General features: G+C 36.9%; 1 protein-coding gene across 9 annotated transcripts in view; it reads left to right on the top strand.

Moving 5' to 3' along the window:
* The window catches only part of LOC102999060 (cyclin-Y-like protein 1), a 785,789-nt gene that overhangs the window by 73,897 nt on the left and 692,137 nt on the right, over positions 1-19,755 (top strand). The window contains exon 1 of one of the 9 annotated variants that reach the window (XM_057541136.1): positions 11,938-12,155. The exons of the other annotated variants lie outside the window; for them this stretch is intronic. Coding sequence (XP_057397119.1) covers positions 12,100-12,155 — 56 coding nt within the window. The 5' untranslated portion in view covers positions 11,938-12,099. Of the gene's footprint in view, positions 1-11,937; positions 12,156-19,755 lie in introns of those variants that run through there. 9 annotated transcript variants of the gene reach the window in all.

A 19,755-nucleotide genomic window follows, 5' to 3' on the forward strand; every position in this document is an offset into this window, starting at 1 on the left:
GTCTCAACTTTGGCAGCATATTGAATTCACCAGGAGATTTAAAAACTCCTGATGCCAGAGGTTATAAATTGGTTGGCTGAAGTGTAGCCTGGGGAATCAAGAGTTTTCAAACCACTGATATATATAGACCCTTCCACTGAATCTTCTGAACACCAATATGAGGTCAGAGTCATCACCATTTTAAAACTGAGGAAACTGAGGCAGAGAAGCATTTAATCCAGCAGCCCACCAGTCCTCCAGCTAAAGAATGGCAGAAGCCAGACCCAAAGCAAGGAGTGAACCACTGTCTGTAGCTCTCTGAGTCACCATATTGTTCTCTCAAAATTTTAAGGTTTTTACTGCAGATCTTGCAGCGTAAACTGCTGAGTAAAAAAAGTTTACCTATACTAACTGAAAAAAGAATCGAATTAAGCGTATTCTAAAAGCTCAATAGCCACGGTCATGTCTGGGAATTAGCCTTAGTAGTCAGCAGCAGTGTATTTATTTGCTTATTTTGACTTTTGTTTTGTGTGACTTTATTCATTAGGCTCAGTGCATCCAATAGTGATCCTCTAGCCCAGTGGTCCTCACGTTTAGGTACCAGAATCACTTTGAGGGTTTGTTACAACACGGATTTCTCAGGTCCAATCCCCCCCCACCAGATCTCCAATTCAGTAGGTCCAGGGCGGGGCCTGAGAATTTGCATTTCTAGCCAGCTTGCAGTTGATGCAGATTCTGCTGGTCTGGGATCCACACTTTGGGAAACACTGCACTAGTCCAATCCCGTTATTCACGGAAGCCCAATGAGATGAAAGGCCAACCCCAAGGTCACCGATGATGGAGAAGAACGCTTGCTCCTCAAGCGTTCTTTCCACAACATCTCACATCTCTGGGCAAGATGGGGGAACTTCAGAGATTTTCTTCTTGCTCCTCCCCTAAAATTCAACTTGACTTTAACTTGAGGGGATAAATATTGGTGTTAAAATTCTCTTCAGCGCTTTAGAAGCATCAGATTTTGGATGGATTATACAGTCTAGAAAGGTGACTCATTAATACACCAGGAACTGCCCCTTGGGAATTTTTCTTCCTGTTGCCTTTCTCAAGAAGAGATGAGTACAGTGACGCAGAGAATCAAGCTCTTAGGTAAATAATTCATTTAACTGAGACCACTCAGTGTCACCTAAGGTTGTAGATTTATTTATCAATATGCTTTTAAGGATTCAAAACTTGTAAACAGTTGTTCTAGAAGCTTTCTCGTGGATGACAAAGGTGAGGAGAAGGCAGGGTTTTGCCATCACTGTGCAATCTTTTCTTAAGTAAAAAGTGAATACTAAAAAATACCGTCAACCTTTTCTTTTTATCTACTGGGTGGAGTGAGGGGGATAGAATTCAGCAATAACAATACTCCTTCCCTCATAAGTCAAAATACAGTTTCATTTAATGAGTAGTTCATTGTGGAAGAATAAATATATTAGCCCCATTAAAATAGTGGCAGGATTTCTTTAGAGAAACATTGAAACTCATTTACAAAAAAAAGAATCAATCAGCATGAATGTGACAATTTTTGCCCAAATCAGCTATCTCTTGGGAAAATATTTATTGAGACCTTAAATGTCCGGATTACAGTACTAGACAGAGCCCAGATGATTAAAGGCCATCAAGAAGATTACTAAATGGAAAGCATAGAGACATAGGGCAACCTACCTTGATACAAGCTAGTTAGACCCGTTAGTGCAAAGCACTGTGGGACACAGAGAAGAGAGCCATTGATTCTGCCTGGGGACCCCTGAAGGAGGCTTAGAGAGGACGAGGCATATCAGGTAGCCTCAAAGGACTGGAAGGGTGTTCTGTCTACCCTGTGGATTGTTTTGCTAAACACCGTAGCTGACCAAATGAGAACCAGAATTAAAGGAAAGGAACACTTTCTTCGCAATACTAGAGAGTTTATTTATAAATATGTAACTTTCTCCCCCAGTAAGAGTACAGGAATTAAGTCTGGTGGAAAATAAACAGAATGTTTATATTTACATTCTGTACATCTCAAAATATTGATTGGGATTGAATAATTGAATAGGACTAACTGCTCAATGGATGGAAATGAGGCCAATGGTGGGGCGGAACTGGAAAGCTCTAACCACAGAAAGAGCCCATTAAAGCTAAGATTGTCTCATTTAATCATCTTTGCTAATAGAGAAAACAAAATGTGGCCATGTTTCCTTCCAAGATCTTCTTAGCAATAATGTACGCAGGCCCAGGAGCACCTGGCAGTATGCAATGCGGTCCCCTTCTACAGCATTCTGGAAAGATTTGAGAGATGAAATAGAATAATTCAGAAAAGAACGCTGATGTTTATAAAGCTATTACGTTATATAGGTTGATCACAGTTCTTTTTTACTAATGAGGAAATCTTGGAAACATTCCAGGCAAGTAAGGTGATTTTTAAACTTCATTTAAATCTTTACAAATTGTTGTTGCTTCTTTTTAAATGAAGAATCGTTTTGCTCCTTCTTAGGTCTCTGTTCCCTGGCTTAGATATTCTAGAATTAGACTATGGTTGCGTTACTGTGAAACTTGGGGTAGAGAAATTAATCAATGAGGAGGTAGACCAAAGCTTTCTCAGTGAAACCAGTTGACAGAGAAGGGAAAATGACACTTCAGTTTTCCTTTTTCTACTTTAATTTCTCACCAGCATTATATGTGTTTATCCCAGGAAACTTACACAGGGCAGTACAGATCAGGCATCCAAAAGGTGTGTTTCCTCAGTGAGAAAGGAAGAATAAGGTGTATAATTGGTAGAAGCAGGTTTATTCCACTTTCCTAAAACAAAACTATTTGTTGGTGGGCAAAAATGCATACTAGTGAATGCTTTTCCATACTTTCTGCGTGTCTTTTTTAAGAGGATGCATCAAGATTTATGGGAAACAGAGATTAGGAGCACAAGAGATGTAGAAGTTAAAAAACAAGAAATTCAGGTCCTGACTTTGCAGCCTAACAACCAAATGTCTTTGGGCAATCAAATAAATTCTTCAGACCTCAGTTTTGTCATCTATAAAATGGGGATAATAATAATAGAGTTTCTCCCTGCTTCACAGGGTTGCTGTGAGGAACAAAAGATGCTTGTGTGAAACAGCTTTTGTTAATGTTAAATTATAGCAAAAATATTAGCTATTCTACCTATTATATTAGAAAATTTTCTAAACAGCTAAACTTTTCTACCTGGCTGTATTTTAAAGCTGTGAAGATTGAAAAACCTTCTTCCTTTGTTAAATGTTACTTCTTTATTTGGTGTTCCAATTTATCGAAGGGCGAATTAATCTGTTTCTTTTCTCACTAATGAAAATCGTCTTTGATTTATTTAGTTTTCTAATTCAAGTGGTAACTGAACGCCAGAAAAAAATGGTGTCTTTAATTATGTTACTTGCTTTTCTGTAACACAAGGTTTGATTGGATAAAGCTTGTGATACAAATAGCTGTGCACTTAGGGACAAACTACAGGTGAGATAAGAGCCCCCGGGGTTTTAATGTGAGTATTGTCCTCATGTCCCCCTCCCTGTCACCATTCCTGTTATTATCATCTACTAGCAGATGAGAAAGGAATTCTTTGTCTCACTCTCTTTTGCATCGAGAGTGTGGTTTTCTAGAAGATTCTTTTTGGCTCTCCCTGATAGGATGCAAAGTTGTATGTTCTCATCTATGTCTTCCTCTTGGAATGAAACCACCAAACAGAACACACAGGACTTGGATAAAGAATTACGGGCAGCAAAGAGAGGTAGAAAGTGGCCTAGAGGGAAGACCTTTGCCTTTTTCTGCTGATGAATTAATTCCCTTCTTCCTCTCCCGTAAGAAGAGAAATCCTTGCTGAAAGTATTCAGTGTTCTGCGCTGCTCCGGCATAAGACCACATAGAAATAGAAGATATGTGGCCCTTCATGGGATCCTTGTCCACATTTAACCAACCAAGGAAACCCTAGAATCCTTAATATCGAAAATTGTATCTTGCATACAAGGGCCAGTTTTGAATGCTTTTATAAAAGAAGTATTTGTTTTCAGGACCTATCTGGGATATCATGATTTCTAAATGCATTTCTGTCAGGTTAAATAAGAAAATGTTTTCATGTTACCCTGGTAAGGGTCACAGTTTCAGGTACTAATATGGCAGCTTTGTTTGTTTGCTTGCTTTTGTTTTGATAATAAATATTGTTTTTCGCTGTCCAGTACTTAGTCGATATGAATATTTGGAAAACAGAAAAATAGAAAGATGAGAAAGAAAGTGATCATTCCAAGTTGCCCCTTCTTAACTCTTCGAAGAATAAGTGGTGAAGAAACGCTAGAATACGTTGGTAGAGCAGGCTGTGACCTCTCATCCCTTCTTCCCTTTTGTCTTTTTCTACCTCCCTCTTCTCCATTTACTGTTTTAAAATCACTTTATCTCTTTAAATTTCCCTACGTTACTCTAATAATCCAACTGAATTAAGACACACAAGAAGTACAGAAAAGCATTCCTCAGCATGCATTTTTGCCCACTAATCTTTCCATTTGGCAGCCTCTTTTAAACTGAATAATAATAAACTGACTAATAACATTTGTCATCAGTTTATTCATTCATTCGCTCATCCAAAACATATTCATTGTGTTCCTATAACATTGACAGGAATGTTTACCGAGTTCCATTACTGGCCCTGGGGACACCACCAAAGCTGGTACAGTTCCACTAATGAGAGTTAGGTAGGGGTTAGAGTGGGAAAAGGAGTGGCCGTTTAATAAAAACTGAATCCCTAAAAGAAATGATAGTCAAATTTTCTCTAAAAGGACACCTAATTACCTGGGGAGAAGAAAGAGAATTTCTCTCTACTATTTCATCCCCACTTCTTTTTTTAATATGTGACTCTTTTTTATCTTTCTAAGCTTTTGGAGAAAGTAGAGGACAATTTGGACATACACTTGGGTATTTGTCTCTTGGGATCAGATGTCCCTTAGCTCTTACTTGGGACCTTTGTCCTTAGAGGGCTCTGCTCTCAGCCAGAGTTCTATGCACTGGTATATAGTCAACAATTGTGAGAGTTACATTAGTAGCTTGTTACTATGTTAGCACTGGAAAGGGGAGAAAATGTAATCTTTTCTAATAGGCGCTTTTCTACTACCTGGGTATGTAACCTGGGTTAAGGCTCTTAACCACTCTGAGTCTTATTTTCCTCACCTGTAAGGTAACCAGGTTAAACTTGAAATCCCTATGGTCTCCCCACCCCCCTGCCTATAATTCCCTGTGTTCCAGACCTTCTGTTCCGCTGTAGATTAGTGGCCATTCAATGTAACAAGAGCAAAGCCTTGTGAAGAAATTGAGTCCTTGGGGTATCTGATCAAAGGAACTCCTGGGTGAATGAGCTTGTACCAGGGATAGTAATAAAATCAACAGCTGTTATTGATGGACCCGCTAGAGAGAAGGGTTGTGGAAGAAGGGTCTTAAAGGAAGAGAAAAGGAGTAGGAGCAATTTCTCTCTCCCCTTCTTGCTGGTAAACAATGTACAACTGAATGCTTTGGCGAGTCGGCAGAATGACTTAACTTTTCAAGTCTGTCTTCCTCATATTCAGGACCAAAACGTGATGGTAGCTTTAAGGAGCAACCTTAATTTTTCCCACTTATTACATCGAAACAATATATATGTGGCAGTATTAGAGCAAGCAGTTCATATCATTTTATGGCAAAAGTTATTGATAGTGTCACTGGAGGAATATTTGCACTTCATTTTCTTTTCTCTATGAAGTACCTTGAACTAGTCAAAGATGAAGGCCAAATGAATTGTCAATGTCAGTCTCTTCTATCTCTTTTTGCATTTAGTGAGATTTAAAAATAATATGGTTAACATTTATGGAGGGCTTACTGTGTGTAGGATGACAGTAAAATGTATACTCTAAACTGAGCCACTTCTTTTTTGATAGAAATTTATTTATTGATTTATTTATTGGCTGGGTGCTGGGTATTTCTTTATAAATTTTTATTTTTTATTGGAGTATAGTTGAATAACAATGTTGTGTTAGTTTCAGGTATACAGCAAAGTGATTCAGTTATACATATACATGTATCTATTCTTTTTCAAATTCTTTTCCCATTTAGGTTGTTACAGAATATTGAGCAGAGTTCCCTGCACTTTTGAAAGTGTAGGGAGTGAGTACTGTAAATTTTTAAGCTAGGAAAACTGGCCCAAGCCAGAATGTCCTTGGCCCACTGAGTCATTTGGTCCCCCCAACTAGGACTGGATACTGTGCTAAATTGGTTTAACTCATTTAATCCCCATAATGATTTTACAAGGTGCTGTTATTGTTCCTCCCATTCAATAGCTGAAGAAACTGAGACTTAGGTGGGTGATGTGACTCTTAAGTCCAAAGCCTTATCCCTCATAGTTGGAATCTGAAGCCAAGGCATGACTCCAGAGTAGGTCATTACCACCTGGCCAGAGGCTTTCCAGTCACCTGACTTCTGCCAGGCATGACAAACACACACACCCCTAATTCATTCGCATTTGCTGGGGGAAGCAGATTTTTATCAAATGTATTCATTTATGAAAAAGAACCTCAGAAGTGTGTCAGAGAGTTCTAAGATCCAAAAAAAAGCATAATCACCTCTTTAAGCCTCTTTATATGGACACCAGATGCTGAATATCTCACTTTTTTTAAAAAAAATTGCTGGTCCTTGGAAAATATGGACAAAAAGTTTCATGGAAGCAAATAATGAAAAGAGAAGTTTCAAACAGTGTTGTTGTTCAAATACATCAGGAAAAAAATACTTTTGTGCTTTTTTGATGTGTCATGGATAGATCCATTTTTTAGCTTCAAATATGCATTGAATGGAGTGATTAAGATGGATAATTTGATCGCTTTACTAGCATCAAAGCAAGTATTGCTTACTCTGAAATCTGTCATATTTGTTCCACTTCTGCTCCTGTTCTCTCTCCATCCCTCCCCCTGCCTTCCTCTCAGAGTTAAGCTACCCTTTATTTTGGACAACACGATCACACACATGATTGAGTCAACAATTTATGGCTTTTAAAAATAGGGATTTCGTCCTCTCTTAAGTTTATTGTTTATCATAATCATCTTTCAAGTGAAAAGGCTAATTTACTCTTTCTATAGGAATATTTTAAGCTTGATTATCATAATATTACAGCTGCCTGAAAAGGTCTAAAATGGGACATTGACCTTGAATGTTTTCTGCATTTAGCTCATGGTGCTTAACATTCAGGAAAGAATACAACTGCAACTCATTTATTAACGTGTAATCTCAAAATGTTAACTATTGCTCTGGATATACATGCCACGCAGATTATAGAAAGCTTGTAGGATACGAAAAAATGCAGTTGGTATTTTATCAGGGTAAATATGTTGGAAATACAACATAACTAGAGTCAGTTTTCCCGTTGGAGCTACTGTAGTTTATACTTTAATTTTTACTGACATTTTACCATGTATATGATTAGCTTGACAAAATGAAAATGAAGTAATCCTGAATTAATTAAACAGAAACCGAATTGCCTCTATTAGCTTCTCTGTCTTCCTTTGATTCTTCCCCCGCCCCACCTCACTTTCACAAACACACTGGGAAAAGAGTTTGGTGTATTATGGAGGTGAGGTAATCGCTCCCCAGAGAATGGGCTTTTTTTACATAGACTCAGTAATTTGGGAATGGGATGGATTTATAGGACAAGAGATTTGTCAAAAGGAAAGGTTTTTATTAGTGTTTCTGTGGAAGCGATCACTTTCAGTAGAAATGATTGCTTCTTGCCAATCGAGACAATAATTTAAATATCAAAGCCTGTGCCCTAGAAATGAAAGGCAACAGAAAATGAGGTTTGATGAATTGATAGAGGTTTGGTGGTGATATAAAGTAGTCATACTGACTTCGAAAGATGTCTTTATGTTCCCAGTGGGAAGGTGTCTTCTTAAGCAGGTTTATAGCATAAAAAGAAAAATCCCAAAGCACAGATGAGGAAACTAGTGACACAGAGGCACACAGCTCATGAGGGGGCAGAGGGGAACCTGGGGTCCAGGCCTCTGCTTGTCCTTCAGTGTTCTTTTTCCAGGGATGTTCCTTGTGGGTTTTCTTTTGGAGTTAAAGATAGTAGTTTGTAAAAGTCTAGGTTTGCTTTTTGTAGTATAGTCTATTATACTATACACGATATATCACAGGCAGCAGGGAAGATGGTTCCAAAAGTTAAATAGCTTTTCAAAGGTTTTATGGTCTTGAAAAGATACGCAAAAGTAGATTACAAGGCAATTTGAAAATCTAGATTTGTGATGCCTTGTTTAGTTTGCAATATTTAACAAATGGCAAATGTGCAATATAAAATCAAGATTTGCTGCAGAAATAGTGTGGCAGCTATAAACATTTTCATACAGATGAGTCTTGTTAATTTTCAGAAAAGGAAGATGGGGACTAAAAATAGCTATTAGCATGCAGTGATAGCAGGACTAAGCATTCTCATTCCCTTCTAGCAGCATAAGAATTCACTGTTAGAATGTTTTAGGAAATGGTTCCGGACTCAAATACAGTAAAATGTCTGGTATAGACAACAGGAATTTACCTTTTGTTTCCACTTGAGTTTTGTTTGTTGCCATTTCATTCTTTCAAATGGAAATGAAGGATATTTTCTTCTTGGTGTCTGTGCTTTCATTGGGGCCTGAGAATGAAGTTGTTTGGGTATTAAGCTGCATTGTTTAAAGGAGAAGAGATTGAAACTATGCGTGTGGACCCTGGGCCTGATGCCTAATAGGCTGATATTAACTAATTTGTTAATATTCTTTGTGAAACACTCATAGGGATCCTTTTGTTTGGTTCCATTTGTCCTGCTTTGGGTAGACTCCTTGTGGTAAGATTGTGAAGTGTATAGACTGGTGGGCAAAAGTGTTTATTCTAGGCTGTTTATCTGTTCACTTGTTTCGCTTTTTTTTTTCCCCCCCAAATCCTTTGTAGTTGAGATTCTTAAAGCCTTATGCTCAATATTGCACATGGTGTGTTTATTTCCTGTGATTATCCACTCTTTCCTCCTTCAAGGTGAAAAAAGCTCTGTGACTAGGGAAGATTCTTGAGATGACTATGCTGTGTGTTTATAAAATATTCTGGAAGCTGTCTCACAAGTTTAGTGCAGTAGATATTAGTTTAAATTGGTTAAACTGGATTCAAGACAGTAGGTGTAATCTTAGGTCCTTGACTTGTAGAGGTGACACATTGATCCCGAGGGAAAATAAACCAGCTCTACAAACCTAGTGCACTTTTGGTCATTCAGAAAGCAGCTAGTTCAATGGACACTGCACCTTGCATAGATGAAATACGGTTAGCGAAAGATCTGTGGGGATCACACCGTGTATGTTTGTACATGGATCTCTGTGAGCACAGAAAAAAGACTTACACATGAATATGAGTCTAAATATGTTTAAAAGTAGATACCAACACAGTCAAATGGTTCATAATGGGTCAAATAAGTACCCTATGAGAAATAAGAAAATTCTAGGAAATAAAAGATAACTCTCATGAAACGTGGTGACTTAACGTCCATCAGTAAATAACTGACTACAAATCTTGTCTTTAAAAGGCCATTTCAAAGGAGTAATAAGCAGGTTCTGTCACAGGATGATAATGGAAAGAAACTGAATAGAGTACAGTATTCTGCACAGGTACAAGATCTGAATGTGCTGAGTACATTAAGATCCATTGAGTACATTCAATAATTTTTATTTTTTTTAATGTCCCTGGACAAAATAAGAATGAAACTTTTATTTGCTGTATATGGATTTATTAATTACCCTAAGAATTTTAGTTTATTCACAAATCAAGGTAGGAATCTTTGAACCAAAGATGTTTTTCTGTCTTTGTGAAGCAATATTTCCCTACTTCTTTTATTGTATTTTAGAAAAATCATGCTTCTTTTTCAAATGCCTTTTTATTTATTTTTTTTAAATTATGGAATGATTACATGTCTCATTTTCAATTGAATAGACAAATCTCTTTTTTCCTTCCGAGGTGTCTGCAGAATGCTTGGATTTTCTACATCTCAAAGCTCTTTTAATTCACTGCTCACAACCAAATTTACATCTTAATTGCTGAGTTCACATTTAACAATATAGACAGCATAATGCTACTGGTAATTAAGCTTTTACTACCTGCTTTTGTACAGTATTCTTAGGCACAGTTTTTGCTATGTGAGTTCTCCACTAGAAACTTGTATGCATTTAGACCACAAATAAAAGGCATCAGGCCCATATCTTAGATATGGCTAAATACATGGCAGGGAAATTGCTTTCTTCTGTTGGGGGGACCAAATCATATCTGTCATTTTTATATTCTGAATGTTAATGTGGCTGTTCTAGTTTAGTGTTTTGTTTTTTAAAGGCCTAGAACATTTGAGAGGCTGAAAGACTGAGTTGAGTTCTGATCTAGTAAATTTAACACAGATTGGATATCTCAACTAATTTATTTTGATCTCAAAGATTATACTATTTATATCATGTAGGACTAATATGCAGTAGAGCTGAATTATATCAAAATTTCGGGTCATAAGGTAGCAGTTATCTCTTTGCTATAAATAGCTGGTAGCTATTCCATTGTACATTTGCTAGTATAAAAAATCCTGTATTTAAAAATAGGACTTAAGAAAATTCTTTGTTATATGGAAACTAAAAACAGGCTTATACACTGTTGGAGAAAAAAGACCCTTCTCTTATATTCTCTTTTCTTTAAAAAGCACTTCTGTTTGAAACTAGTCCTTATAATGACCAGACTGTGTGATGATTTACAAAATGTTTCTGGGTTGATTTTTTAAAGCATTCAGCGTGTGTTATACGTAACAGCGTGTGTTATATGTTATAATTATATAAACTGCATTTTATTTGAAAGCTGACGTTTTGGGTAAAAATCATATATACTTGTATATGTCTCCCAGTTTGGAAGCTTACCTTGAAATAAGTATATGATTAAGAACACTTTTAGTGCACCACTTAGTAATGTTCTCCCCACAAAAAAAAAAAAAAAAAAAAGCAGTCTTTATTTTGTCAAAATGCATTGAGATGGTTTCAATGTACTACTTACCCTACGGCCCTCAGTGTCCCACCCCTGAAACTGGAGCAGCCAATTTGTTCTGCAGTTGTTTACCTTTGTTTTGAAAAGCTATGCATTGTATATCTATAGGTAGAGAGAGAGAAGCAGGTAAAGAAATGTTTACACATAGAATTTACATAGCCATTCTCGCAAATTGCATTGAGGCACGCTTTCCTCTTCTGTAGTTGTGTAAAACTGCATTCCACCTCAAAGATGACGATCCCACTTCACATGCCCGAACAATTTAGAAAGCATGTCTTGGATTTTTTTTTTTTTTTTTTTAATGCCCAGTAGAGATTAGGGAAACAGGCAACGACATGATGACGGATCCATGAGAAAGTACAGCACTAAATAAGAAGGAGCCCCCCTCCCGTGGAATAAAACACAAGACTACGGCAGGACAAACTTCATTCTCTACCTTCCGCAGAATCCTTTCCCAAATTAACTGAGAGTCTGCGTGAGTTCTTCTGTGCGAGGCAAAAGAGATCTTAGGTGAGAAACCCAACACACATCCCTCTAGTGCCTAGAGGGTTAAATTAGTTAGGTTTCTTTTCTCGCTTCCCGGAGCGGGGTGGGGGGAGGGAGGGAGAAAAAAATATAAGAAAAAAAAGAAAAGAAAAAGAAAGAAAGAAAAGGCAGAGCCCAGTATCTACGGGCAGCGTTTCGGTCTCTGGTCCTCGCTCTCTTTTTCTCTCCCGCTCCGTTCCCAGCCCCTTCGCGTCTCTGCACCCTCAGTACCTGCCCGGCTCCGCGGCTCCTCGCAGCCTCCAGTCGCCTCCGTCCTGATAGGGCGGAGACCCCCCAATCGGCTGCGCGCCTGGGCCGGTGGGACTGCATATGTTAAGCTCTACTTCATATTAATAAGCTCCAATCGGGGCTTTAAGTCCTTGATTAGGAGAGTGTGAGAGCTCTGGTCCCAACTGGCTGTGCCTATAGGCTTGTCACCAGGAGAACATTTGTGTTAATTGCGCTCTGCTCTGTCAAGGAAACTTTGATTTATAGCGGGGGTGCGCAAATAATGGTTGCCGGTCGCACATGGATTCGGTAGAACTTTGCCTTCCTGAATCTTTTTCCCTGCACTACGAGGAAGAGTAGGTACCTTTTTCTTTCCTTTTTAAAACTCGTCCTGGGGGTGAGAGTGTGGGGTGAACGGAATGGATCTTGGCGCACGGATTCAGGTAATGCCCTGGGTATGTCGTGCGCACGAGCGCTTGTTTGTGTCTGTCTTGTGCCTTTTGTGTTGAGGGTGATCTCCTAATTCAGTAAGTCGAGAATTGTTCTCTGACTACAATGTTACCTTTGAGGCAAAGCTCAGTGACTGTCAGTAAAACAGCTGGGTGACAGTCACTTCTTATTCAGGTGCTAAGAATAGGCACTTGGCACAAATGCTTAGTGAACTGTTAAAATGCATCTTTTACTAGGACCCATTTTCCCAAGGAAAAATGTTTTAAAATACAGGATTCAAACTGATTTATACTATTGAGTGCCTCTTATGTATTTGCAGTTTGACAGATATTTTCAGCTCCCTGTCATTTCTTACCGCGCAGAGTTAGAGGCAGAATTGCACATTTACTAATTCTCCTTCAGAGAACAATTTAAAAACTAGCCCTGTGCCATCTGGGGGCTAGAATAATGTTATTTGCATGGTTAGCATTAAATCAGCACTTAACTGACAAATCAGTCCATTAAGTAACATGAGATTTTCACACATTATAAATATTTAAGGGGAGGAAAAAAAAAACTAAAGAAGAAACAGTAGTGACTTTCTAAATTTCCCCTTGAATAGACAATGCTGAGACTGTGGATTTGTTTCATGTATCGTGTCCAGAAAATGCAGAAAAGTACTTTTGTCCTTAGATGCAGTTTAATTGGTACTTATGAATATCTTTATGCACATGGAAATATACATATTTGGATCGCTCAAGGTGGGGGACATATGAGTAGGGGGTAAAAGGAGTAAATTAGGCATTCTTGTATAAATGAGTGGGTCATAAACTTAATTTCAACCCACCGTTGAAATATTAGTTTATCACGGGAGCTGTCACTGGTTCCTCTTTCTGTTGAGTCAGTTGTATGGCTTTGCTTTCCCATTACAGTAATACCAACTGTTATAATTCTGAAAAGAGTGCTCTTGGCAAACGTTTCTCTCTATAGACAGTGAAGAAAATATAAAACTCTCCAGAGGAGAAGGTCGTGCATTATAGGTAGATGTCCACTAGCGGTCCTTAGTGACTGCATATTGCCTTGGTTTGTAACTAAGCAAGAGATGAAAAGTGACTTGCAGTCTCAGTGGCTCCTCGTGCGTGTGAGTGTGAGTGTGTGTGCGCGTGTATGTGTGCATGCTTGCACACATACACACTCACGCAAGGGATATTAGCCGAGGGATGGATTTAGGAAGAACTGAAAGGTTGGAAGGCAGTGCTTGCGTCAGTAGAAAACACTCCAAGGAAGAAACAACCTTAAATTGTTTGGAAATAAAAATGAAAAATAAACAAAGGTAGGACTGCCCACTCAAGTGAAGTTTGAAGGTGAGCGCGCGCCGGAGGCTGTCCCACTGGAGAATTTCATATGTCTTCATGTCAGGAAGAATGCATTATCCAAGCTCACCCAATTCGAAACTTTCTCTCATAAATAAATAAACAAAACAAACTTTAACCCCCCCACCCCCACCCCCAGGCTTCTTTGTAGTTTCCTTGAATTTAACTTCTTACAGCTAATTTGAATAATTAGTTTAGATAAGCCTTTTAAAGCAGACGCATTTAAATGAAATCAGGACACATGTCCTTTTGGCTTTGGCGCAAGATTCAAACTAGCTTTCTTTTTGGCTCAATTAAAAGTCATCTTTAAAAAATACAGATTTATTGTTTGGATGCAGTTCTGATGGTTACGTGGTTCACCGGACAGACAGAAAGATCTCATGCTTAGTAACGCATCTGCCTCTCTGTCTCAATTAATAAACCACAGAATTTATACATGCTATTAATATTCATAGTAAATGTGCTGGGTTAAACCCCATCACGTGTGAGTATACATTGAAATGAAACCAGAGTTATGCAGTTTCAGAGGAGAATATTGGACAATTTCTGCTTTGGAAGCTGTTAAAAAGATTCGTGCCATTTATTGACCACCATTAGGAGAGCCTAAAATGTTAACCTATAACTATGTATTTTTTATTTTAGGAAATGTGCTAGCACATTAAAGAGAATAATACTTGAAAGCTTGTTTCACATTTAATAGCAGTAATAACTGATAGCATAAATAGATGAAAATAGTATATCTGCTCATTTTGACATATGTGTCAGTCTAATCATTCTAAATGAGTGTGCTCGTCACATGCTTCCCTTTCAACCTCTGATGAAAATGTAACATTGACTACAGGATTATAGAGCGGACTTAATTTTACGGACTGTTTTAACAGTTGTCACAGCTGCTGGAAGAAGGAAAGGCAATTGAAACACTCCAAAACAGGCAAGGCGAGGAGGGAACGGTTCAGTAAATTTCAGCCTGATCATGGAAAGCCAGACATCCAAAATTAAACAGATTTGTGTTTTAAGATTCCTGTTTGGAGCTATGCAAGTTTTATTTTGTAAGGTTTGCTCTTTCTTTTTCAGGGTTTTGCTTCTTTTCTCTGCCTCATCTCTCCCTGCTAAAAGCTAAAAGTAAATTGAAATACAACTATCCAAAAGTAATACTATCATGTCAAAATACATGGGATAAAAATAGGCAGGAAGGAAAAATGTATGCAATGACAACAACGACAAAAAGCCTAAACCAGAGTGGATGCAATTTTTTTAAAAAGATGGGAGCTTGCCTACGTCACTTTAGATGTGATTTTCTTTGAGAACTATGAACAGAGTCTTTAAGTTTATTTTTCTAAGAAGGAATCCTTAAACTCCAGACTTGGAGCTCATATTACTTTTCCTTCCTGTTTCTTCTCTGTAAATCTGTTGAAAACACCTGCAGCCTTAAAGGTAGGGGTTTTCAGATGATTTCTTTGTGAATTGCTGGAAGTGACAACCAGCTGCACTTAGGGGTGAGTGTTCCTAAGCTGTAGAGTCTCGTAACCTTGCCCATCACATCACTAAAGTGAACAGATTAATTCTATTTCTCTAAAAATTAAATAACTACTGTACATATCCCAAACTATATATAGTCAAAATAGCCAGACAGTGTGCATTATGTAACATATGATTTTTCTCCTTGGAGTAAGCAAAACAAGTGTTCTGAGTTAATGGAATCAATGTTGGATGGGAGTGGTGAGTAAGTGCTGGGCACCCCCATGCTTCACTAGCCCTTTGTGTCTGTATTTATGTATTACCCTGTACAGATTGGGTGGTAAGTTTAGAAATCCTCCTTTTACAGAAAGGGCTGGAAAACAGCTTCCCATTTCCTGGTCAGAGGCAAGGGTGATGATGTTGGCTGGTTCTTATAGAGATGGGTTTCTCATCTTCATGTGTTTATGGCACTGCTGCTTTATTTACTGAGCCTAGTGTGTTGCAGCGGTAATTAACCCATGTTATTAGCAAAGCCCTTGTGAATATCCATTAATTCTCTTGCATGGATGACCATTTTTCCAGTGTTTTCCCCCCAATACGGTATCATTGTTCTTTTTTCTTTTTTTTAATTCTAAATTGATGGCCTTTGATATATTTATTTGATTTAATCTGACCTGGGATGTATATTGGCCACCTTATAAGGAATGGTATTGTAATTCAGCTTTAAAAAAAATGCTAATAGAAGCCAGAGAAAAGATTTTTTTGCTGTTCTTCTTTTCAAAGCAAAAAAGAAAATAAAGGTTTAAAAGGAAAATAATGCAGGAAATTAGTTTTAACTTCAAATTTTCCAGATCTTAGAATTTATGTTATTTTGTGCCTTTGAAGTCTTTTAATCAGATTTCTACTGAGTTAAGAATACTTTAGGCATTTTTGTAAAATATCGAGCCAGCAGAAATATACTTGTGCTTCTTGTGCTGAAAAAAGATAAGGACCATCTCATTAGCCGGGGCCATACTTTTGCAATTAATTTTAGGTCCGTGGTGCTATTCATCAAAGGGGGCAGGTAACTTCTCTATGAGTCTGTTTAACAATATTTTCACAATACCTCACTCTTGCAAGAACTGCAGACAAAGAAGAGGCCGTTCTTTGGGAAGGTAGGCATAATGCCGAACCTCAAGTCTGTATCACTTGTGAAAAATTCCTCAACATTTGTTTTAGCCTAGTGACTAAACAAAGTATTTCTTTGTTTGACTTCTAAAGTGCTCTTCAGCACTCAATGTTTTGCTTATATTATTTCAAAAAATAAATTAAAATCTGTGCTTATGGTCGATACTTTGTCATACAAGTGGCAATTGATAGCTGTGATTTCTATGACACCAATTAATATCAAATAAACTTTTGAGAATCACCTATCAAGCATTTTGAAATAAGAGGACAGCATCTCACTAGAACTTTTAAGTCATTGCAGCAGATAAGCTATGCTCTGAATTTTGCTTCCTAGCAAATTCATGGAAGAAAGAAACAATACAGTGTTGATCTGGTATAAGTGCATATGAGCTCCGGCCCTAGTCAGCTCTCTGGAGAAAATCTTTGATTACCCTGGCCCAGTTTGTTCAGTTTTTATCTCTTTTACATCCACTGGCCTTGTATTAAATTGTCATTGTCCTAAAGCACATGAGATAGAAATGAATTGCTGTTTTCTACATTCTCTGACAGTGAAATATTTAGGTTCTCTTTCTCCAATCATACTTATGTGTGTATTTGATAGCCCAGGGATGACATCCAGCATCTCTGCCGCTTGACATTTTTTCTTACTGCATTTTGTGTGTTTTGCTGTTGATTATTGTTTTCATAGCCATGTGTATACGGATGCCCATGGTCTATACCATTATTATAAATAAAGATACACATACGCTACTTTAAAATCCAAAGCAGTCAGTAGAATATACCACACACACGTGTGTGCCTTTGTGTGCATGTATAGTATGCATGTGAAATACATATATATACATGGGAAGAGATGTATGTAGAATATAGGTATGCTGCGAGAGTGATCATGTATATTTATATAATAAAGTAGATCTCAAGTATTTTTCTAATCAGTTAGTGTCCAGTTAAATTTGCCATGCATAATTTTAACCTGGAATTAGTATTTCAGGTATTTACCAAGTCTGATTTTCAACTAAATTGGTTTAACTACTATGTAACAGACAGGTAACAGGTCACCTAATACATTAATTTGTTTCTGATTTTATAAATTGTTAATTATTATCATTTTAAAATTCAATATCTAGAAATCATAAATAATTTGTAAAATAGGAAATAAGCCACTAGCACTAAATACATAATTTAATGGTTTGGGCCCATATCCAAGAAACAGTTTTGAATTAGCTCTTGGCTACACTGTTTTCTTATACAGTTGGGCCTGACAAATATATCTAAATGTAAACATGATAGCTTTTAAATAAATGCAAAATATAAATTTCACTTATCCTCACTATGTAAATGTCATTTTCTTTTTGTTTTTGCTAAAAACACATAAAGAAAATTAATAAGTATTATATCCGTATAAAGTACATCATAGATTTCTGAATTTCTGAATTTTATTCTAAGAGGTAAGTTTAAAGGTCTGTGATTTTGCTCAGTGAATCTGAATGAGTGTTGAGAGAAACCACTTATCCAAATGCTCTTTCTATTCAAATTCTTGTTCTAATTCATATTTTGTTTAAAGTCCTAGATTCATTTCCTACCTTTATTTGTTTGTAGAGTACTTTAGCGATTTTAATGTTTCTCGTTTTTAAAAAAATCCTGCTGTTTCTTTATGCCAATCCGTCTGCTGAAAGTTAGCTCCTTTATTATCTGAGGGTGTCAAGTGACAGCCTTCTGCCTTTTGAAGGATTTACCTGGCATCTTATTCTTGTTTCAAGTTCATTTTAGACTTCTACTTTCGAAGTCTGGGAAACATAGCTAATAAGAATAATTTCCGTTCAATTATAACAAACACATCCTTCCTCTCTATGTTTTTCTTTACAGAAGTGCCAGATGTTTCTTTTTCTCTGATTTGGACACTATTTCTCAGTATTTTCCAAATGTATTTTCTAATCAATTATACAAAACCATCAGATTGAGAAGGTTTAGATTGTGTGTGTGCTGTGTATGTGTACTATTGCATCCCCCCTTTTAATTTTCAAAAAAATTTTTTGAATGTTTGGAGGGAACTTGCTTTTTATGTTTTGATTTTTCAAATATTTTGCCATTTTAATTGATGGCAATGCATGTATATTTGGAAGATAACTCACTAAGGCAAAGCAATAAAAGAAAAAGTACAGTTTTAAATAAATTGGCTTCTCACGGGCTAATTAAAGTCCATTTCAATATACTGGCATAGATCTATATGTGCATTTGAATATTAATACATAGCATGCAACACTAGCCATTAGAAATGCAGCCTCTGGCTACATGGAATTCTTTCACACAATATAATAAATAAAAACACTGGCTTTTGGCATTTAAAATCTATTAAAAGAGTTGTTTAAAGTGTTCAACTCATGGAGAGCCTACCTAAGATCAGATTACATTGTAAAAAATGAACTTGGAAGCAAATTTATATTTTGATTATCAAAGGCAGTCTCTGTCATATACATTCCTCTGTGCCTTCTCCTCTTGCTTTGAGTGAAACAAAATTGCATATATACTTTTCATCATTTTGATTGGAAGTACACATTATGTATAATATGCTTTGGCAGCAGTTACCTAGCCAAAGAAAACAAATTAATATTAGCCATACTAAGGGCTGTCAGGCATATCACAGACATATCAATTTAACTTTGCTTCCTCGTACACCTCCGCAAACAGCTGCTTAAGATGGTACTAAATAAAAGGGAAGCTACCCAATAAATTCTCATATTGTATTAGAGATTGATGGCTAGTAGAAGTGCAATGAAAACCAGCGTGTTTGCTTACTTCTCTTTAAAACTCTAACTGTGGGAATACAGAAAGCGTAGACGATAATGAGTTTTGTTAAAAAAAAAAAGAGTATAACTGAAGCTTGTTCACATCTTTTTACTGTCTTGGAAGTAATGGGATAATAATGGGATTTACTTTTTTAAAAAGTCTGAAGTGGGGAGCCTCGGTTGCTCTTATGTGTGATGTATATAAAGACTTTAACAAGTGGAGAGTCTGAAGCAGCAGCCTTGCCAGTCCGCTGGAAACAAGGGACATTTCTTCTTTGTTGCACTTTGCATACATTTTCTGAGAAAGAAAAAAAAAAAAATCTTGTTCTTTCTTTTTATCTGGCTTATTCAATAGGCAAAAAAAAAAAAAAAAAAAAAAAATGAAATTTAAAAAAGTAAATCAAGAACTTAGGCACAGAAAATAGGCAGAAGCATACTGAATTCTTTTTTTCTCTTCCATGATCAGGATGGTATCTTTGTATGTGATAATTCCTTTTTCATCTGCTCTAGGAAGATTTGACTCATTGAAAATGCTTTTGAGAATTTAAACAAAGGACTCGTTAAATAACATTTACTTTCTTTTTAATACAATATGAGTAAAAATGTTTGAAAAGGTGTCCTTTTCAAGGCAGCTAAAATGTTGTTACAGTTCATACTTATAAGAATTTCTTTTGCTTTGAAAAGAATATCTAAAGTTATGTTCAGAGTGAGCAAAAATAGTGAGTCATATAAAAAATTATAGA

The sequence above is a fragment of the Balaenoptera acutorostrata genome, chromosome 1, assembly GCF_949987535.1.
Source record: "Balaenoptera acutorostrata chromosome 1, mBalAcu1.1, whole genome shotgun sequence".
Taxonomy (NCBI): Eukaryota; Metazoa; Chordata; class Mammalia; order Artiodactyla; family Balaenopteridae; genus Balaenoptera; species Balaenoptera acutorostrata.